The sequence below is a fragment of the Chanodichthys erythropterus genome, chromosome 7, assembly GCF_024489055.1.
Source record: "Chanodichthys erythropterus isolate Z2021 chromosome 7, ASM2448905v1, whole genome shotgun sequence".
Lineage (NCBI taxonomy): Eukaryota > Metazoa > Chordata > Actinopteri > Cypriniformes > Xenocyprididae > Chanodichthys > Chanodichthys erythropterus.
The window spans coordinates 33,070,930-33,094,480 of record NC_090227.1 but is presented as its reverse complement, the minus strand read 5'-3'; the positions used below and the strand labels follow the sequence as shown (position 1 = coordinate 33,094,480).

The following is a 23,551-nucleotide window of genomic DNA, read 5'->3' as shown; positions in this document are numbered from 1 at the left end:
CTTGTGTATGACAGAAGCTGTGCTATCGTATGAATCTACGGTGGTGTCGTCAGATTGTCAGAGTTTGTGTGAGGTCCATGATCTCTCCCCTGGCCGTAGTTTGGGAAGGTGTCCCTTAGTGCCTATCAGAACAGAGATCAGCCTGATACGAGCTGTCAAGCCCTGCTCTTGTTCGCCCTGTGACCTTTTAGTCAACTGGGCCCGGTTTGCATGCACGGTTGCTCTTTCCTTTTTATGCAAATGCACTCTCAGGGGTTGCTGAGAGAAGTCTCGGCCCTGCCTAGAAACAGAAGTGTGTGTATATTAGTTTTAGTGTGGACTTACTTATCTGTTTATTGCTTTCTTTTTTATTCCATTGCTTTTGTTGTTAATATTATATTCCAGGTTATATTCTTATAAATAGAGTTAAACTGGCCAGAAAAACACCAAGAATTCAAATATTCAAATGTATATATGATTTTGTCTTATATATTGTCATTTACTGCAAAACAAACAAAATTTATATATATATATATATATATATATATATATATATATATATATATATATATATATATATATATATATATATATATATATATATATATATATAAATTAGATTTACATATTATATCTGTCGATATATATAAGGAAATCTTTCCTTTTTTGTTGATCACTATCGTCTAACTGACCATAAAATCAATTAGAATTCAAACTGAATATTTGCATTATCTTTTACTACAAAACTATTTTTACAAATATGTAAATTTCTTTATTGAATATTTGAATATTTTATATATGATTTAAAGATGTGTGTGTGTGTGTGTTTATTTATTTATTTGTATATATATATATATTATATATTAGTTTTTTTAAATTAGATTTTCATTTTTTATCTGTCGATTTATATAAGCAAATATTTTCTTTTCATAAAGTTGAATGTTGATCACTATCATCTAACTGACCAGAAAATCAATAAAAATTTAATATTGAAATTTAATATTTGCATCATCTTTTACTTCAAAATAAACTAACTTTTACATATGATTTAATTAGAGATGCTATATATATTTTTTTATAAAGATTTTATGCTATATATATAATTTTACACATATGTAATTTACATATATATTATAATGTATATCACAATTTTATTATGACCGTGTATAAGCAAATCTCAAAATGATTATGCATTTCAGTCTTAATTTTGTAATACCTAAATTCACTTGAATTTTTTGTTATTTTATTTTATTATATTAATTTTATTCAGCCTTTTATCCGCTATTGGTCATAACTATGAAATAATTACTGCTTTATCAGTATCGGCCAGAATTTTTATCAGTGCATCCTTAGCATTTATAATTAATGGTTACGAAGTCTTTGGAAAGGAATGCAAGGCCCTCATCCCACCACAATCAGGCAAATCTTGTTATGGTGCATGTGGAATAAATATCATACTTATGTTTCAAACTGCTTGTTATGGATTGTGCCATGTTCTCACATTAATAAGAAAAAACTATTACCGTCAATGGGATAAAAAAAAGTGCAGGGGGCTTAAGAGTTGAATGATGAGAATGAGGGAATTGTGGGTAAAGGGCTTGGCTGGGTAGGGAGGAGAAAGACAGACACATTAATATTCTCTTCCCAGTGAAAGTGTTTCACAGAAAAAAAGGGAAAAGAAAGAAACGAGACATCTATCGCTCTCACCCCATGCTTTTATTTCCTATTGCCTCATCTTAAATTTCCATTATTCACTGCGAAAAAGCCAAGCCAAGCCTATTCACACTCCTCTCTGACACGGGCGGCCCCCTTCACACACACACTCGCATACATTCACTTCAACCAAACACCATTATTAATCATCCCTATCAGTTTCTTCCATCTCCCTGCTATTTGCTGTTTAATCACTAAAATAATATCAAGAGGGGGGGGGTAGAGGGCCCGTTACCATGACGACCAAATGGAAAAGGTCAGGGTGAGTTTATCTTATCAGCGATAGAGAATGGTTACTAATTACAGATAGGTACTACCAGTGCTCAGTCCACAGGGCCCTGCCTTAAAACACTATCAGCAATCCACACCAGCCTGATATTAAAATTATCTGTAGTCATCCACATACACACGCAGACACACCTCATCCTGGCACACGTCGGATGAGATGGGCCTCGGTTTTCTGTAATGTCCATTAACCCTGCTAATTCACAAATTGCACTTAATACTACTGATAAACAACGTTTGTTCTAGCTAGAGAGTTGTGTCTACTTTTAGAAAAGCCTGTACTTGCTAGCTTTGATTTATGACAAGACCTAGCATGAAAACCATTAATGCTTCACACTAATGGTGCAACCTTTATCAGTCCAAGTAAGTCATCGTCAAATATTTGCTGTATTAGTATAATTGTCGTGAAACCAATACCCCACATCCTGACAACAGAATCCTGTTTGGAAGTGACAAGACGTTGTGTTCCCCTGCTGAGAGCCACTGAACTGGCTTTGTAACCGCCGAACTATTGACCCAAACTAAAGTGACTGTTTCATTTAGTTGGCTTACCAATGTTCTTCTGAAGCGAGTCGCTCTCATTAATGTTTCCTTACCATGATTCGCGGTTAATGACAAACCAGTTGTAATTAGATTTAGTGAGGCTGTGGAGATAACGACGCTAATTAATGGTAGGTGTTTGTGTACGTGCATCCGCACACATAATGTTAAAGCAATAGTTCACCCAAAAATTAAGATTCTCTCATTATTTACTCACCTGTTTCATAACCTCATGAATTTCTTTCTATCGGTTTAGTACTGAAAGTGAATTTTGGAATAAAATGGAAGTAAATTATTAAATGAATGTTTGGTTTGAGTTGGGTCTTTTTGATGAGTCTGTTGATCCAGTTCACAAAAATGGTCTGAATGATTTGTTCATGAATCACTGACTCGATGATCCAGCTGTAACTGCTTTAAGATTCTATCATTATTTACTCGTTGTGTCAAAATAGTTTAACTTTCTTTCATTGAGTACTAGAAGTGAATTTTTGAACCTTGTAGATACTCTTTTAATAGGATCAATATTGATTAGGGAATTAAATATTCATGTGAGTTGGATTCTTTGGATTAATCTGTTGATAAGGTATTGGCATTTTTGTCTTTTTTATTTTTAAAGTACTAATAGGTCTCAAAAAAGAGAAGTGGAGGGCGAGGCAGGGCGTGTGCAGGGGGCAGGGCTTGTCCGTCGTGGCTATAATGAAGAAATTTGAATTAAAACACTGTTATGAAAGAAATAAACGCATAAAAATATGACATGAAAATGTCAATCAAAATAACGCTAGATTATCAATAATGCATCAGTGTTTTCGAAAATGAAACATCTAAAAGGAATAGCTGATGAATAGATGAAACTGAAGAGTGAATGAAGACCAGTAAACTGAAACTCGTTCTATATGACATTAGGCTATACAACAAAAGTAATACTACAACTTTGATTTGCACAAAATCATGCAAATGTGAACTTGACTGTGCTCAGAACTTCTGTTGTGGATGCGCTTTTCCCGTAACAACAACGCTGAAACACGGGCAACTAAAGCACAACGAATTTATAACACTTTGTTACAGTAGTATTCTCATTATAATGTTATGTACATGGCAGATTGGCACTTCACATTTTGCACTTTACTGTATTTTCATGATCAAAGTGATTCTAGGCATCACTGCACACTTTAAAATACATGGTTACACTTTATTTTGCCAGTCTGGACAGCATGCTGTCCTAATGCTAACCAATAAGACCTCAAGTACCGGAAAAAAGATGGCGATCATTGTTTTTATGGTTGATTATTGCTGTCATGTCCAAGTACTCAAGTACTCTTGCACATCCCTACTGTTGATCCAGTTCACAAAACTGGTCTTAGTGATTTGTTCATAAGTCACTGATTCTGGTTCGGTTTTTATTGATTATTTGTGAATAATGCGTAAATTGCAGGCTTTGTTTGTCATGCAAAGCTATCATATGACTTCAAAATACTTGATATATACACTTAAATGTTTGCCCAACCTGCTGGGTAGTTTTATTTAACCCAACTATTGTTTGAAAATGACTATATGGCTGACTTAAAATGAATCTAAAATGAAATTAAAATGTTCATTTATTAAACATATTAATGTCAATTTTCAAGATATTTTGGGTTCATTTTAAGTAAGCAATACTGTAATTTTTAAACAATAGTTGAGTTAAGTAAAACTACCCAGCAGGTTGGGCAAACATTTAACCCAACTGCTGGGTTAAAACAACCCAATCGCTGGGTTTGTCCATTTTCAACCCAACTTGTTTTTAACCCAGCATTTTTTAGAGTGTACACTGCCTGGCCAAAAAAAATAAAAAATTTAATTGGCAAATATTTAGTCTATGGATGGATCGTTATTACAGTGATTATTACTTTTCTAGCATGTTATATGTTTGGCAATGGTTCTTTTAACCCTAAAAGATGGTATGTGTAGCACTCATTCATTTCTTAAACAACCATGTATTTCTTAAACAACCATGTATTAAGATGTATCATGGCCATATTCCAGAATGACAATGTCAAGATTCATCAGGCTCAGACTGTGAAAGAATGACTGGGAAGGAGCATGAACAATCATTTTAACACATGAATTGGCATCTCTGAGCCGTGACCTTAATTTCATTGAAAGTCTTTGGGATGTGCTGGAGGAGACTTTACAGAGTGCACACCTCTTGCATTCTCATTTACAAGATCTTGACCAAAAATTGATGCACCTCTTGATGGAAATAAATGTTGTGATGTTATTTCCATCAAGAGGTGCATCAATTTTTGGTCAAAAATTATTCTTCATGCTCTCTGAACCATTCTCTCACAATTTTAACCCTAATGAATATTGGCATTGTCATGCTGGGATATGGCCATGATACATCTTCCAGCATGGTTGTTTAAGAAATGAAAAGCTACACACTCCGTCTGTTAGGGTTAAAAGAACCCTTGCCAAACATAAAACATGCTAAAAACATAATAATCATTGTAATAATGATTCATATATAGATTCTTAAGTATTTGCCTATTAAAATCTAAACAGCAAATCAATTTTTTTTTTTTTGTGCATTTGGCTGGGCATTATATATTTATAGTAATAATATTATTTTATTATTTAAAATAATAATACTTATATTTTTATTTAAAAGCTCTAGTCACCATTTATTGCAATTGCATGGAAAGTTTTACATTTTGCTTTCAACTGAAAAAAAAAAAAACTAATGCAGGTCTGTAATGACTTGAGTAAATTTTCATTTTAGTTGAACTATCCCTTTAAATCGGTGGCTCTTTTTTTTCTGTTCTCTGCTTGCAACTTTTATCATTGTACATTTTTGTTAAAGAGAGCAAACAGACATGTTCTGTTTGTTCGCGTCTTAGACATGCACATCAGAGTATGCTGGTGTTTCTGTGCACTCCTTCATTTATCATCGTTGACATTTGGCTGTGCTCCCTCTATCTTCCTCTCATCTGAAAAGAACACATTTTTCCCATCAGAAATCCCGTTGTGACTTTTGCGTTCGAGGGGTGGTGATACTTCCTTTCACAAACGGCATCTCTGTGCGTATCTTTCCCGGGCTGCGTTCCCTCATCTCCCCCCCCCCCCCCCATCTCTTCTTCCCCCTTCTGTACTGCTCTCTCTTTCTCTCTCAACATGGATGTTATCGGAGGCACTGAGGGCTCCAGTGGTGCCCTGCCTCTTGAAAATACCCCCTTTTCTTTCCTGCTGCCAGCTGTGAGAGGCTTTATATTTAACATACCTACTTCATCTGCCCTCACCACCCCCACTCTACGTTCACCATACTTATCTGTGCCACCCTCACACATCGCTGTATTTTTATTTACTTTTTTATTTTCTGCCTCTGCGACAATGGCGAAAGATAACATTTCAACAGCAAATCCTGCCTCTTTCCCTCTCTACTATCATGCAGATAAATTTGTGTGCACCTGTACCTCAGATGTGGCACATGCATACATGTACATCTGACCACAGCTGAATAATGCGAATGCATGTGAACAAAAGTCCTTTGTCTAGCTTGTGAATTCTTTCAGATGAGGTTCCTGTGCAATGGTTTTAGTGGGTTTGGGCAGCCTGAGGTGACCCTTTATTCTTGCCTTTTAAAGGGATCATTCACCCAAAATGAAAATTCTGTCATCATTTATTGAATGTCATGTCATACCAAAACTTTTTCTTCTGCAAAACTCGAAGAATGATATTTTGAAGAATGTTATTAACCTAACAGTTCCGGTTACCATTTACTTCCACTCTATGGGCAAAAAACACAGGAGCATTTCTCAAAATATCTTCTTTTTTTCTGCAATCTTGCAAGGATGGTTTTATGATTAGGCTGATGTTTTCTAGATATTCTCTTTCTCTAGGAAAGGAACGATATCATTTGATGTCCCTCATATCCAGCTTATATTAAGAAAATTAAGAAAATATTTAAACCATTAGGTAACGATTAATGGTTCACATGACATCAGTGAGAGGAGTGAATTGTTTAGAAGCAGTGCTGGCCGCTGAAGTGTTTTAGTATGTGTGTGTGTATATAACAGTTATCCTGTCTGTCTGCTTCAGCTCCTGGCCAGTAGCTCACTATGTTGTCTGTTTTTATGTGCTTTTATGGTGATTAAGTCATAACAATTATACAAGAGCCATAAAGGGCTTTTCTCTGCCTCTTGACAAGGAGTTGAGAAGAAAATATACACACTCGCACTACAAAAGTATTTATATATAAAACGCATGTATTAGTTTAAATGTACACAACCATTCAAAAGTTGTAAGATCGTATGATCTTTTTTTGAAGTCTGCAAGGCTGCATTTATTTGGTTAAAAATACAGTAAAGACAGTAAAACTGAAATATTATTACAATTTAAAATAACACTTTCTATTTTAATATGTAGTCATTTATTCCTGTAATGGCAACACAGAATTTTCAGCCATTTTAATATGCCATTATGATTAATTTCTTGTTATTATTAATGTTGAAAACAGTTTAATATTTTGTGGAAACCATGATACACCAATTTTTGAGGGTTCTTTGATGAATAGAACCTTAAAAAACAACAACATTTATTTGAAATAATTTGTGTTTTGTTTTATTATACATGTATTTACTGTCACTTTTGACCTATTTAATGTATCCTTGATGAATAAAAGTATTAATTTCTTTCAAAAAAATAAAAGAAAAAATGAACTGACCCCAAACATTTAAACAGTAGTTTTTATTTTTTATTTTTTAAACATGTATATGTTTGCAATGTCCATTTCATGTCATTGTGTGCTACAGTTCCCTTTCCCATCTCAATATTTTGTATAATATATGTATTATAACATGAAATTCAAATGAACCCTGTCTACATTCTTAATGCATATTCCTGGTTGTATTGTGAACTATGACATCATTTAAGCTGTGTAATATTGGATTACTTCATCCTAGTATAGAACTACCACTTTTTTCACAATTCAAACTATTGTAATTCACAAACTCATCAACTACGGAAGTAAAATGTCATCAATGGCAATTACTATTAGTTTAGTCACGCCCTCTGCTGTTCTTCTTTGGGGCATCATGTGGTCTTGTGCCCCAGTCTGCACATCCGCGGTGTGTTTGCATGATCTGCCATGTTTAGTCTTTACTCTGGACTGGAACAGCTGGGGATGTGTCTGTACGGGGGAGCTGGAAGATCTGTACAACTTATGTCTTCTTGAAGCTCAGATCTCAGGGTCAAAGTCTGGATAACCGGTGAAGGCCGTGTGCATGTCTGTGTGTGTGTGTGAGAATGTGTGTGAAGAATGAGAATCGTCACTAGTAAGGGGTTGATTATGAATCTGTCAGAGCAGAAAGTGAAGGGCATGATGGAACGGTGAAAAGAGGGAGGGAAGGAATATGAGAGGCATCTCCTCCACATACCGTTGCGATGGCTGCCTCTCCCTTTCCTCTGAAGAGTCTCAGAAATGTTCTGGGTGAAGATGAGTCTTAAGAGGGATTGCTCTCATCCTCCCTCTACTCTTTCAACCCATCCGCCTCGTTGATGCATTCTATCACTGATACATTCGTTGTAAGATATAGTATAAAACACACATGCAAACGTGCTTATTGTCTTGAAGGTTACGGCGTCTGATGTTAATGTATACTTTTGATATTAATTTAATCTGCGCTCGTTTCTTTTGTTGGCTCATGCTGCTTTAATTGAAGGAGTTTTCATGGGAAAAGAATGTGTCTGAATATTGCCTCAGGCTTATCCAAGGACAGCTCATATCAATCAAGTTAGGGTCTGATAACAAATGCAACAATATCTTTGAGAGGCCTTTTGCTAGTACTAGGGGAGTCTCTTTTACCTTGTTCAGTATTTGATGAGGTGAGTGTCATTAAAAAAGACAATATCAAGATCTTTTATTTGGCTTTAGTTATGCTTATAGTATAAAAGAAATTATAGAAATACAGAAATTAATGGTGGGCAATATGATCAAAATCTTATATCAAGAGTTAATTTAATTCACAATAACAATATAATTCTTTTTGACTGTTAATGAAGATCCTCGCAAAGACGGGCATTTTGAGACAAGTGTGTGTATTTGACCGTTCAAGCCATATGGTGGCAAAAAGAACTCAGTTCAGTACTCACACTCTCTATGACTACTTTCAGACAGTGCTCACACACAAAGGGGTGGAAAATTTCTGGTAAATTTCTGGTAAATTTCCAGAGTTTCTGGAAACTTTCCTGGATTTTTGGAAACTTTTGGGAAATTTTGAAAAGTTTCTGGAAATATACCGGAAATTTTCCATCCCTTTGCATCCCTAGCGTGCACATAACAAAATGAGTTCTCTTTTGCTGCATTATGTGATTCAACTGTTTAAAATAACTTGTTTTTAACCCTTTAAAACCGGATGTGTCGTCGGCGATACATCCAACCAAGCTGTATTCATGTTACCGTAACTCTTGAACCCATTTGTGCCATTGTAATCATTCAATTTGCTGCAGACAATACACAACATGGACTTTTTGGCAATATAAGGGTTATTATGGTAATTTTGTGCCTTCCGTCAGCAAATGGCAGCCGCTTTCGGGGAGAGATTTGCACAGAGCGATATGGAGCGTGGCAGTTTAGGGAGTTTTGGATCGCATAAATAATAGAAGAAACAAACAAAAACATGGCGAAGGAGTACACAGTCATTTGGGATTATTTTTTTTTTTATAAGACTTGGGAGGAGGCTAAATGAGACTCGCATTTCGCATTTGCTGTGTGCATCTGTATAATGTGTCCGTGCGGTAAATGTATGCATGCCGATGCGTGCATATGTAGTATATGTATGCGTGTATAAAAAAAATTCTCCTGAATGAAAACTTTCGATCATCATTTTTCTCTTTTTTTCTAAATAAAAATCAGAAAATGTATTATTATTATTTTTTTTATTTTCCTCTATTTAAATTCTATTTACAAGCTCACCATATACATTAATGGTCAATAACTGTAATTTATTGAAAGCCAGTTGTTTTCTGAAAAAGAATGACACCTTGCACTTGAAGATAGCACATTGTTAGAGAATTTTATAATTAAAAAAAGCATAATATGGGCTGAAAACGGGCTATTTTAGCTTTGGTTCTAAAGGGTTAAACAACAATGCTTAAAAATGCATGCAAATGATAAGCTTTCATGATGGTGCAACATGGCAGCGTCACGTGACTGCATAACCACAATAGAGAGAATAGTCCAAAATCGCTACCAGTTGATACATTTCTACCAGTTAATCGTGTCTACCCCACCCCTGACAGAAATGCACTTGTAATAGAAGTCTACGGGGCAGTTTAATGATTATATTTCCATTTAAAGTGCATAATTGCAAACACTTTTTTTTTTTTTTTTGCTGACAGGCAAGTCAATATAGAGCTTAACTACTATTTAATGCAGAATTTGGAAACAATCTTTAGCTGAAACATGAATGTGAGCAAACTGAGAGCAGTGTGTGTGCCTGCCTGTATTACACTTGTATGTGCGTTAACAGGTTGTGACCCCTGCATAACCCCACGGATCTGTTTGCACCGATGCTCATTATTCTATTAGACGCGTCTCGGCAGCTGTTGCCCTGACCCCTTTTGAATAGACAGAGAGCTTGATGCGGCTTAGAGACTGTTTAGCTTAACATACACAAACATGCGTTTGCGTATTGATCTAAACTTGCATTTGGGTGATGGGTGGGAGGGGTGCTTCATACAAAAGAAGTGCCAAAATCGGTGTCGGATAAATAAGCATGATAATGCTGTGTCCATATGCTTGTCAGATTCTTTTTATGCTGTTTTCACACTTACTAGCTCCATTATAAACCTAGTGAGCTGCCTACTGTTAACTGATGTTAGCATGTTACTAGGCTAATAAGTTATAATCAAATAACCATAAGACATAATGGGTTAAAAGAGTCAATTTTTTTGTATTTTAATTGGTGTTATGTGGTACTGAATTCATTAAATTAAAGTAAATTAAAGCCTGAAGTATACTTGGAGCCTTGAAGTAGCCTAACTGGTTTTTGCATGTATGCAAATGTAAGCATCCAGTGCATGTGACATAAATTTCATCATTAGCATAGTATGGGTGGTACTGCATGTGTTCATCCAGACTTTTTTAACCACAATATGCATATGTTAAGAGATTTCGTCAAAACTGAAGTATGCTTTGGCCTTTATAATCAACATTTTACTTAGGGCTGGGCATTGAATCAAATTTCACAAATCGATTCACAAGCTCCTGATTCAATTAGATTTCAATTCAGTATCAATTTATTTGGATATATCTCACATACAGTGCATATACATTTTTAGATATAATGGTGAACACTCAAATAAATATGTTGTATACATTTAAATTGCACATAAGGTAGTTATTCTGCTTAATAATATAAGTATGATTTCACTTCAATTTGTTATTTCATGTAATTTGAACTAAGGTGGCACCAAAACAACATTTATTGTTTGAGTTTCATGATAAAATTGACAGAATTTGAAAGCTGAGGCTGTTTTATGTAAAAAGTAACAAAGCACAAGCTTATTGCGATTACTGGATGGGAGGCATGTGACAAGCATGTTTGGTGAAGATTTGTTCACACATCAGCAATAAACAGCATAAAGATCAGTTTTGGAATTTAAGAAGTGTTATCAGTTCATCAAAATGAATATTGATTAAAAATCGATTAATCTATTAGCCTTAATTTATCTCAGCTTGCCGCCATCTTGGCCCTGTAATGCTGTTTTGGTAGTCAACTATCTAGGTTTTAGAACATCTTTGTCCATCCTCAATTCTTAAGAACATTTCCGCTTTTAATCATAAACAGAAGTTTTCCGCTTTGCTCCTCCTGCACTTGCTTGTAAGGTGGGGTGAGCGTGGCGTGAGGAGAGAGGAGGAGAGATTGAACTGGGGGGAGTAAAGTTGCCAGGCAGCCGGAGTGGAGACCCTGGACTATCGAAGCCAGGCACGCAGACAAGAGCCAGAAGATAAGCCGCCTGATAAAAGATAGAAAATAGCAGCAGATTTCAACTTTCCCACCATCCAAGATTCCCGGGGAGGAGGGGCGGCTGAATCAACTACTTATTTCATCCATCCATATCTGTCTTTCCCCACGAACAACTTGCAAGGCTATTGAGAAGGCACACATACGCACACACACACGTTCAATCTTAGCGATGGGCATTTCACACATAATGCACACACACTCTTTTCTAGACTTTCAACTTTTTGCCTGACCTTCAGCTGAAAATGTTCCTCTGCATCTGTAAAAAATGATTGTAATTTTAACTGTAAAAATGTGATGGTAAAAATCTGTTAATTGGTTAACGGTAAATTACCTTACTATATACAAGCGAAAACTATAAAATATCTAACCTTAAATTTAATTTAAATTTACAGTAAAAAGATCAAATTTTACTATTAAATGTACCTTTTTTGGAAGTAAAAAGAACACATCATCTTAAAATTTAGTGTTAAGCTGTAAACCGACATTCCCAGTGACACTTCACATGATTATGTTTCTTAGTTTTTTTGTTATCAGTGATGTACACTAGGGTTTTATGTTGTTAAATGAATGTTTATTGCATGGTTTTGTATTTGTGTGCATGACACTGTGCACCTTCTATATATTACCACAGCTTGTGGAAAAGCTACTTGTGAATGTGATGGACGTTGATTCATCATGTAGTTTTCTTTTACTCCCTCTGTTATTATGGTGGATGTCAGTATATGTAAAAACCACACAACAGATTTTAGTAGCAGCATGGCCTTGCCAAGTAAGCAGAAAATATCTTTACATTTTTACTGCTTTTTTTTACATATTATACTGGCAACCACAGCTGCCAGCTTTTTTTTTGTGTGTGTGTGTGTGTGTGTGTGTGTGTGTGTATCATTTCCTTTCACCCTTCTGTTTCTCTCCCTCACCCCTAGCTTTTCTTTTTCAATCATTCTCTCACATAAATACTCATACACGCCCCCTCTTTCCTATCGTGTCTCACTTTGCAAACATACACAGGCGCACATGCTCGGATATGAGTCCGTGTACTCACGTATGATCTGTTTAGTCTATTTCTGCTGTTCTGGTGATGGGAGGAAGGTTGGAGGAGTGAAGCAGAGATGTGGCTTGGTGTAAGACGTGTGTGTGTGTGTGTGTGTGATGAAGTACCAGGGTGTTTAGCAGTGACTCAAGAGGGAAAATGCACCTTTTCACCTCTCCAGGAAAAGGGGACAAACAATGCTTATGTTTTTCAGAGAGTGTTCTGACCTTTTCTTGTCATATTGAGAATTGTATAGTAAACATTATCATTAAAACGGTAAGGTTTTTTGAAATATGTCTCTTATTCTCAACAAGGCTACATATTTGATTAAAAATACAGTAAAAACACTAATATTGTGAAATATTTTAAAGTTGTAATATATTTTAAAATGAAATTCATTCCTGGATTTTCAGCATCATTCCTCCAGTCTTAAGTCACATGATCCTTCAGAAATCATTCTAATATGTTGATTTGGTGCTCAAGAAATTTTTATTATTATCAATGTTGAAAACCGCTGTGCTGCTTATTATTTAAGTGGAAACTGTGATACATTTTTTTTAAGGATTCTTTAATGAATTGAAAGTTGAGAAGAATGGCATTTAATTGAAATATAATTTTTTTAGTATCATAAATGTCTTTACTGTGACTTTTGATCAATTAAATGTTTATTCACTGAATAAAAGTTTTTTTTTTTTTTTTTTTTTTAAGAAATTAAAACATGACCCCAATTACTGACCTAAAACTTCTGAATGATATTATAAATATTCTGACAAATTGCCAACAAATAGGATTTTTTTTTCTGACCCCCCCTTACATTTCCAGTCCTGTCTATGCCACATATGAAAAAAACAGTGGTAAAAAAATGGACTTGCCATGTACTGGGTTCCCATTATGGAAAACTGACATGGGATATTAAGACTGGCTTGGAAAAGCCATATAAATGTAACAAAATCAAAAGAATCATGGTGATTTCTATAGTGAATATGTAATTTTTGCTCCGCTCCAAAATATTTAATTGGCTACAAAATTAAAAATCATTCATTAAGGGCTAGAAAAGCTGGTCAAAAGGTGTGAGAATTTCCTTTCATGTGGATTTTTGAGGCTCAATATTATGTAATAACTTGAAACGTTCAGTATCTTTTCCCCTGAATATGACGTTTATATATATGTTGTAAGAGAACTGTATCAGCGTAATTGTTCCAACACAGAAAATAGAACTCAGACGTATTTTGGCTGGGCTTTTTACCCTCTACAGGAAGGGTCTGATAAATTGGTGAGAGCAGGTTTGTTGATCTGTACTTGCAGGGGTAGTTTTTCTCTCAAAGGGGCATGAGAAATACCCTCAGATGCACCATCCATCTCTATGGCGACTCGACTGGCTTGTAACCTTAGAGATATCGTTGCCGACAATCGCACCTGCCCTCTGTGGACACAAAGAACAATTTCCAGAGCAGGGGTAAAATCTGATTTCTCCCCTGTTCAGTGAATCCATCTATGTTTTTATTCCTCTTTTCTTTCTCTCTCATTCAGTCTCTAGCCCTATCGCCTCTCCTTGACCATTATCTGGCAGACAGCTCCTGCTCATTAAGGAGTTAATTTTCTTCTCTCTATCTCTGATTAGTATAGTTGAACCTAAAGCACTGTGAATTCTTTAAATTTTCCCTCCCTGTTATCAAAAGGAGAAAAAGGGGAGTGGGGGATATTTAATCGTTTAAGTAGTCTTCCTGGGGAACTGCTGCTGCCGTTTCTGTTTTTTTTTTTCCCTTCCCTCTTCCCAGCAATGTAAAGAAATCCTGCCGAAGCCGCCCAGCTCAGTAATTCAGGTTTTAAAGCATGAAAAAAAATGACTTGATGAAATTCCACTATCAGCTCCGAACCAATATGCAAAATATCTCGCTGGAAATCAAATAGCTATTATGTTTTCATTTCCACGTCGGCGTATTTGCTTAATGAAGAGGAGACAGATCAGACCGGTAGAGTCTGCAGGAGGCGATAACCGAGAACGGCTCGCAGCTATCCACACAGAGTGACGCTCCCAGTCACTCTGTGTGGATAGAGAGAGAGAGAGATGAAGAGTGAAAGAAAGGAGAGAGAGTAATGGGGAAAGGAAAGAGCCGAGAGAGAGGCAGAGAAAAGGTGCAGACAGTAACATGATGGAGGGATGTAAAAAGTAAAATAGGAAGCATAGAGTGAGAGAAGAAGATAAGGAAATCGAGGGATGTCTTTAAAATGTGCCTCTTTGCAGTGTCCTGGGCTCACGACTGTTTGATGTTTGACAACCTGCTGACAAATCCAAGGCGAGGATCAGTTAGGCCTGTTTGAAGTGCTCCGATGCCCGCCGCACATGAATACCATCACCACACATTATCACCTTACAATAATCAGTCATTATCATAAGTATTATAATCACTCACTCGTGTGATTTGACTGATGGAAATGAGAACAGTATCTTCCTGCACTGTTTACTCTTTTTATTTCATTATTAACGAGCCTCGTCAAGTATAACTATATTATTTGTTCTGTGTTCATGCTCTGTCTTAAGAGTTTTTGATAATTATTCTTCTTTGTTTGGCTGGCGCTCTTACTCTTTATGTTCATGCTTTGGCAAGTATAAAAGATATTAAGTAAATATACTGTGGTCCTGAATGTGTTTATTTTTAAGCCTCTCTCTCTCTTTAATATTTCAGTTCAGATTTTAAAGGAATTATACAGAGGTATTGTTTAATTACTCTAATGTCTTTTGAAACCTGTATAACTTCTATTTACTATTGTATTAAACTATTGAATGGCCTCAAAAGACTTAGCATGAGGCGTTTAGACTGCTTTCATGGTGCTTGGGAAAAAAAACCTAAACCTGTTGTACCCATCCACTTTCATTGTATAGAAAAGAGCAGCATGAACATTCATTCAAACATCTCCTTGTTGCAAGGGCGTAGATTTGGTTTCAACTTTTGGTATGGTTGTATTGTATTTGGGGGATTGTAACTGATGGCTTTGAATATTGGGGGGGTTACCTCCCCCCACCCCCACCCCACAAACTACACCCCTGCCTTGTTGTGCTTCACAGAAGCACAATCATATGGCTTTGGAACAACATGAAATGAATAAATGATGATAGAACTATCCTTTTAAATAGAAGTAGGCTAGTTCACCCAAAAATTTTGTCATCATTTACTCATTCTCATGTTTTACCAAACGTGTATGAGTTTCTTTCTTCTGTTGAACACAAAAGGAGATATTTTAAAGATGGTTGGTAATCAAACCGTTGACGTTAGCCATTCCATAATTTAATTTTTTCCTACTATGTAAGTCCATCGACTGTTTGATTACCTACATTATTTAAAATATATTCTTTTGTGTTCAACAGAAGAAACTCATACAGGTTTGGAACAACTTGACGGGTGAGTAAATGATAAAATGTTCATTTTTAGGGTAAAGCTCAAGATTTTTGCCATTTTTAATTACCTTTTAATAGATTGTGTACAATAATTTAGCAAAAACAATTCACAAAATGCTCTTTCAATTAATTTTAGATGGAATATAACATGCAACACCACTGCTCATTTTGTTATACATAATTAATGATTTCAACCCAGTCTTTTGGGGCATTCTTGCTATATGGCCTTTAACTGTATAACTGTGAAAATGAACAACATACCATGTATTAAAGCACTTTAAAATGAGCTTATCGAACACGTGATGTTGTGTGGCCTAGAGACTCTACTGTTAAAGGTGCCCAAGAATGCTTTTTCACAAGATGTAATATAAGTCTAAGGTGTCTCCTGAATGTGTCTGTGAAGTTTCAGCTCAAAATACCCCATAGATTTTTTTTTATTTTTTTTTAACTGCCTATTTTGGGGCATCATTAACTATACACTGATTTTGGCAGCGCGTCGCCCCTTTAAATCACGTGCTCCCTGCCACACGAGCTCTCAACTATATTACAGCGCATTTACACAGCTAATATAACCCTCAAATGGATCTTTACAAGATGTTCGTCATGCATGCTGTATGCAATGCATTCTAATGCATTCTAATGCCTTTAACATGGACTGGCATATATGCAAATATTAGGGTCATACATATTAATGATCCCGACTGTTACGTAACAGTCGGTGTTATGTTGAGATAAACAAATGAGATTTATATAAGAAGGAGGAAGCAATGGGGTTTGAAACTCAATGTATGTCATTTCCATATACTGAACTCTTGTTATTTAACTATGCCAAGATAAATTAAATTTTTTATTCTAGGGCACCTTTAATTTAGTACAATGATTAATAATATTACACCGATGCCTGTTTCTAATTGTGAATGGTGTCTTGTCAATGACAAGACTCTTTGGCCTTGTGTGGATGAAGTTACTCCGTTTTCCTGAATGAACACAAGAGTGCTATTCACTACCTCATTTCACACAGCATGCTGTGTTGGCAGAAACAGAGATGGAGCGAGTCTTGGCAAAGCAAGTGAAAGTCCACTCCTGTACGGCAGTGTGTCCGCAGAGGTCCTGCCAGTGGTGCGCAAGCCCAGAGGCTCCCGGCTTATCTACGGCTCCAGCGACGCTGGTGACACGAGTCCCGTCCAGCCAGGCCTGTGTCTCAGCACTCGACTGGCTCATCAATCATTTCAGCGCATTTCCAGCTCACAGATCAATAGCTCCTTTTACCTGTCTGTATATAAACTGATCCGTATTCCCATCAGCCGTTTCAGTACTCAAATGATGCATTTAAGCAGAAGTCTCCTTTTGATTTATGTGGGATTCCGTGCTTTCAAGTGCCCGGGATCCGGTCTAACCCTTGGATCCATTTAATTACCAAGAGCGTGTTAATGCCCTTGGCTCTGATCAATGCGTGTAGCCACTTGTGCTTGAAATTATAAGTACCGCAGGTACCGCAGTTCTTCCTTGAATGCTTGCACACACACACACACACACACACACACACACACACGTGGACTCCCACCAAAGGCTCACTGTTCTCCTCGAAGTATCTTTCTTCACAAGTCCCTGATTTCCCGATACAAGCAGTGTTCTTTTTTTCCAGTGTGTTTTGGCTGTTTGGTAATGTGGTGATTAACGTGAGGGTGAGGAAGTTTGTTCGTTTAATCAGGGCTCAGGTTTGATGTGTTGTCTCTTGGTTTAATCACTGCCGCTAAGCACACTGGTTTGATGTGGACGGGGGCTGCTTAATAAAGCCCTATCTCCTCCGCCTTCATCAGCTTTCTCACTTTGTTCTGTCTGTTCGAGTGCCAGTTAGAACTCAAAAGTGTATTTCTTTCAGTTCATCTTCTTTCTTTTGCTTTGTATAACAGACAAAATAGGGGCTTTTACAGTTGACAGTTTAGTCCTTAAACGTGGATTGGGAAAAGTTAGCATTTTTATCATTTAAACAATTTTATACCATAACATTTATTTTAAATCTTAAATTATTGTTTTTTTTACTATAAATTTACAGGTTAAAACAATCTCAGACATTTATCTCACTGTATATTTCAAAAAGCTCTCATGTTTCTACATGTTAAATGTCATTGAGTGCCAGATTTTTCATCTCTTTTTTTTTTCTCATTAAATTTATGGCAAACAAAGTTGTCTGCTGACATTCTGAATGTAGACAACCCTTTTTCTGTCTTAATTTCTGTGAAAGATACATATTATTCCTTGTACAAGACGAAGAGGGAGAGCAGAAACTTTTTTCCGCGCCATTTGATGTCTGTAAGCAGTGATGCGGCGATTTATTCATTTAACCAGAGCGGTAATAGGAAAGAAAATCATAATTCAGACTTACATTTAAACACGAAATGTAATTGGAATTTTAAACAGAGGAGCCTCTTTGTACAATTATGATTAAAGGAAAATTAATTGTATGAAAATGTCGCCACAGATATAGAAAATTAGATCTAGCAATGCCCAGACTACATTCTAAAAATATGGCATATGGGATCGATCTTTTTTACTTTTCTCTCTCTCGCGTCCTTTATTATTAAGGTCCAAATCTAAGTGTGTTAATTTTATCTGAAATTACAGTGAACCATGCAGGCGTGGAAGTCGAAATTAGCCTAAAGATGTTTCATTTACAAAGACAGAAACACTTTGTCAGGGAGCGATTGTTTCCAAGCATTATCTCCGCCTCGTTTTAATTGCTTTGGAAGTGAAATTAACAGAATTAGAAAAATTGCCTTTGCCTTTTTCTACAAGGCTCTTTATTCACGGGTATTGTTGTGTGCTTTGTATAGATTATAGGCCTCTTTGTTCTAGGAAGTGTAAATATATACGCCTCCAGTCACGGCTTTAGCTCCGAACAATCCCCTCCCTGTTCATCACAACTTAATGAAAATTAATTTACCAAAACCTGTGGTAAAATCCGATTTTCCAACCTCTGGTAATTTTGCTTAGATGCAGATACATAAAATAGTGGGTGTCCTGGTTGAGTTTTGCATTGTGAAAATGTACGTGATTCTTTTCAGCACTGTAGTTTTGCTCATCTCAAACCTAATTAGAATAACAATACGGTCGACGAGGGTTGAATTAACATGCAATGGCGTCCACTACAGCAGCCCTTGTCAGTCTGCGTTCATTTATTTTAGAGGGAACAAGCCATACAATAAAAGCGCTTTGTGAGAATATTATCATTTAAAACAGATTTTATGTTCAAAAATAGTTTTACTACTTCTGGAAAGGTTTTTTTTTTTTTTTTTTTTTTTAAAAATCAACTAATTAAATAGGTATTTTTAAACACCAATGTTTGGTTATCTCATCATGGTTTGAAAGTGTAATGTTTTGTTCAGCCACTGCCAACTGGGAATGTATTGAGTTATACAAATGAGTTAATCACCCTGGCAAGCGATACAACACAGACACACTCCGTGTTCATTTACTTCCTTGTGGTCTGAAGCTCTGGGATTTCCAACCAATTAAAACTGTAAAAGACTTGTAGAAAGAGGGTTTGAAATGAAACGGAATTTACTTTCTTAATCATGTACTTTATCACTTTTTATTTACGGAACACCCTACTTCCTTTAAGATATCAACAGCATATATTCACATTATCTAAAGCCTCTCAACTGAGGCTTTGGCATGATATGGGATCTTTTAAAAGGCCTTTTAATGTTGGATGACTTTTACTTTATATTGCTCCTCTTTTTATGACCGCACTCTCTCTGTTTTTCTCTGCAGGCTCTATTGGGGATCTTAATGGATGTGAGGATCCATCTGATGATGTAAGCATGTCAGGAGAGGAGGGCGGAGCTTCAGACCAGGAGGACTCTGCAGAGTGTGACGGTTCAAGTCCACCTTCATTTACACCACTTTATAACGAAGGTGAAACGACGCATACTAAAACGGCTGACTTAAGAAAATCGTCAGAAGCCGTCTGAATGTTCCTGTATTGTTTTGTGATGAAACCGTTTTAACACTGATGTCTATTGATAACAGTATTAGATATCTTATTCACATCTGATATTCTGGATTTCGTAAAATGGCTTCTTTTTGCCATACGACTTAAAGGGGTAGTTAAAGGATACAATTGAAATTCATTCTCATATTGTTATAAACTTATTTGCCTTTTTCCCCCCAGTGGAATACAGAAGGAGAATTTTCACACATTCAGAACATTCACATCAAGCTCTAAAAAGGACAAAGAAAAACAAAAATAAAAAACACAATCAAAGAAGCATAAATCTATGAACTTCTGGAGCCATGTGATAGCTTGTTTGAAATATAGACTGAATTTTTTCACTGAAAATCCACTAGCATTCTATATAAATGTTAATGAACATGCAAGAGACATTGATGTTTGCTGCTGCTGATGTCCAACCTGACACGCATTCCAAAGCTGCCATATTTGAAATGAGAGCTACAGAGTTTTCAGTGAACTTGGGATAGAGTGGTGCAAAACATCAAAATATAGTCAAGTTATGTTTACCACAGGCGTTATTTTACACATAAATCGAAAAACCCCATTATAAAACCCCATAGGAAAATCTCGAAGGAACCAGCGGCCAATTAGCCTAGTCTTCCAGGTTCTGACATCATACATGCACCAGTCTATATAGTGTTGAGTCATTATTTTTGTTATTTTTACTTCATTTTTTTAATGAAAAAAAAATTTGTATATGGTTTTTTTTTTTTTTTTGTCCTTTTTAAAGCTTGATGTGGTCACTATAATGTCATTGTATGAAAAATCAATGCAAAGATTCTTCAAAAATTACGTTTTTTGGTGTTATGGAAAAAAATAATAGCATACTGGTTGGGAATTACAAAAGAGTGTAAATAGTGAAAGAACTATTACTTTATAAAATAATTGTTCTCTTCAGTGAAAAAAAACACTTGCTGGATGAGACAGAAATCTTTGTTTAATCAAGTTTCCTCTGAAGAGAGCCCATCAAAGTATATGATTAGATTGTTTTAATACCTAGTTTAGTTCATGGAAGTGTTATAGACTATCTTTTATAGACTTAAATAAACAAATTATACGCATTTTATTTTTAATTTAATCTTAAATGAGGTAAAATAATTGTAGTTTTGCAGACATGGATGTACTGTATATGGTTGCCTTGTTGCACTTTCTGTCTGTTTTTCTAGCCTTAAGATATTTAAGTCACATTCTTAGTTAAGATTTCTGTTTTTCCTCCTTTTTTTTTAATCTGGAAAATTCCTGTTCTTGTGAAATTGGGGACTGAGGAGATAAGAGCCGGTTCGTTGGCTGCTTTTGATAAACGCATGGAAATTCTGTCAGGTGCTAATCGTGACTAGTTTAGAGATTGTCCTGTTTTGTTTGTGTGTGCGTTTAGACAAGTGAGTATATGGCATTTGCAAGTTTGTATTTGAGGTGATGTTTGTCATCCTCCTATTTTCCAGTGTGAAAAGAGGGTCTATGTTAACGTGTTTCTTTAGCTCTTTTTCCTCTATCAATCTCTCGCCCCCACCCCTCTGGGCTCCACTGTTGCCCAGTGCTGCTATTATCAGCCTCTGTAAATCAGTCGTGTTTGACGAACCTGCTCTTTCAACCTGCGATCAATACCAGGTCTTTATCAGGCCAGCAGTGGCTAATAAAGGCAAGCTCCCTTATCCACCATCTGGGAGAGAAAAAGACAGGCGATAACCAACTGATAACTGCTTCAGAAAAACACTCAACCAGTCACAGGACACACAGTGTCGATAACCACCTGTAAAAAAATAAATATAAATGAAAATACCACCTTTTAATAATCATTAATGACAAAGCGGCTGCTGGTTTCCATGTGAAAGGGTCAGTCTGAAGCAATCCGAAGGAAGATCTGATGGTGAAGTCCTCATCCATATCAGCAGAGAAGCTGATAAGCTTTAAGCAAAGATGGCTCCGTGTTCCAGAACACCTTTTGTTATCTCAAACCCGGTGAGGAGGTCTGATTGCGGGCTTGATCTGGCTTACGGTTTCACCGAGGCTGAAATAGTTAACTGGATGGAAACATCTTAGCCTGTACACCAGCTAGCCCCACTTTGGGCGCCGTGTTGCACTCGGAGGCGATATAGTTGAGCTAGGTGTACTTTACAAGAAAAGAACTTGACCCTGCCATGATGATCTGTTTGGGAGAAAGAACTTACAGAAAATTGACTCTAAAAAATGAGGCCAGCCAGGAAGAATGGAGCATGTTGGGTGACTTTGCCCTCCAGGTGTGACAAGGGAAGTTGCTGTTATCAGATGAAAGGAGGTTGTTGGGTTGGCGATGGGGTGTGTGTGTGTTTGCATGTGCTGGTAGACTAAGGAGTATGCCGGGGAGCCAGGATGGTGGCAGCTCCCATCCAGCCCGCCCTCTTTTCCTGATACCTGTCGTCTCTGCTCAGATGATATGGAAGATTATATTGATAATATTAAATGCAATAACTGTGGCTCCAGCTCCTCTCCCCACGCTGAGCGCTGCAGGATAAAATCAATGTGCCATTCAATGTGATTTATCGCTGAAAATAATAGGGCTTCTTAGGCAGGGAGGGAGGCGCGTCATGGGACGGCATGCGCTGGGACGGGCTGAGAATGGCGGTTGGGCCTGGGTGGAATTGTCGAGGCTGACGAAAAGGGCGTGTTCATGTGTGATTTATTTGATGATGAAGATCTAATCTCCAAACTGTTGCATTAATAACAGCAGCTCTGTCCGCGGCATGTTTATGGCCGGTATCGATCGGCAGCTATCGCTGTTTATCGCCACGGGAATGCAAGGGTAAACATGCCCTTTGTGCACCACAGATGAGTTGTAATCGAGGTAGGGTGAATGGGAGGGGAGTTGGGGAAGGGGAGAGGAATAAAATGTGGAGTGTGGGAGAGAAAAGAGCAAGAAGTCATGTCAGTTTACTCATACGTTACACTGGCACTCAACCAACCAAAAGAGAGACTGCTATCAGTAAGGTGATCACATTGATCAAAGAGAATTAGTAATCATTGGCATCAATGTCTGGGAGATCTGTACTCTTGTCTTTCACACTGATGTAAAAGATCGCCTTAATAAAAGGAAGACGCTGGCCGTCTGTTGGCAGGGGTTTCCAATTCTCGCTTGGTAAATCAAAAGCGTATGGGTCGGGTTTATCCTAAGATGTTGTGTTGCTGAATCACACAGGCCTCTCTGTCAGCCGCATTTGATCGTCAGAGCGAGACCACGCTCATTTGTTGAGTATTAGAGATAATTGGAGAACAATAAAACGAAAATGAAACATGAGACGTAATGTAATAATCACATGCTAAATGCAAGGTAATATTATAAATAAAAAATGAAAATATTAATAATATGTGGAATTTTTTTATTTCATTTTATATCATTTAAAAATATAATAATGTTTAAAGGTAACTTTTTTTTTAAAGAAATTAATGCTTTTTTCAGCAATAATAAATTCATTTGATCAAAAGTTACTGTTAAATGCATTTATAATTGTATAAAAGATTTATTTTTCTAACAAACGCTGCCCTTTAAACTTTCTGTACATCAAAAAAGTCCTGAAACAAAATGTCATGGTTTCCACAAAAATATTAAGTAG

The 23,551-nt window shown here is 36.5% G+C and overlaps 1 protein-coding gene across 4 annotated transcripts in view; it reads left to right on the top strand.

Annotated features, from left to right (window-relative positions):
• The window catches only part of zfpm1 (zinc finger protein, FOG family member 1), a 101,141-nt gene that overhangs the window by 23,699 nt on the left and 53,891 nt on the right, over positions 1-23,551 (top strand). For 3 of the 4 annotated variants that reach the window (XR_010895522.1, XR_010895521.1, XM_067390275.1), the window contains exon 2: positions 19,724-19,867. Coding sequence is in view for 2 of the 4 variants with exons in the window: in XM_067390275.1 (XP_067246376.1) it covers positions 19,724-19,867 (144 nt within the window). In the remaining 2 variants the exon portion in view is untranslated. Of the gene's footprint in view, positions 1-15,919; positions 15,954-19,723; positions 19,868-23,551 lie in introns of all 4 variants that reach the window. The other variant, XM_067390276.1, reaches the window with a different exon arrangement.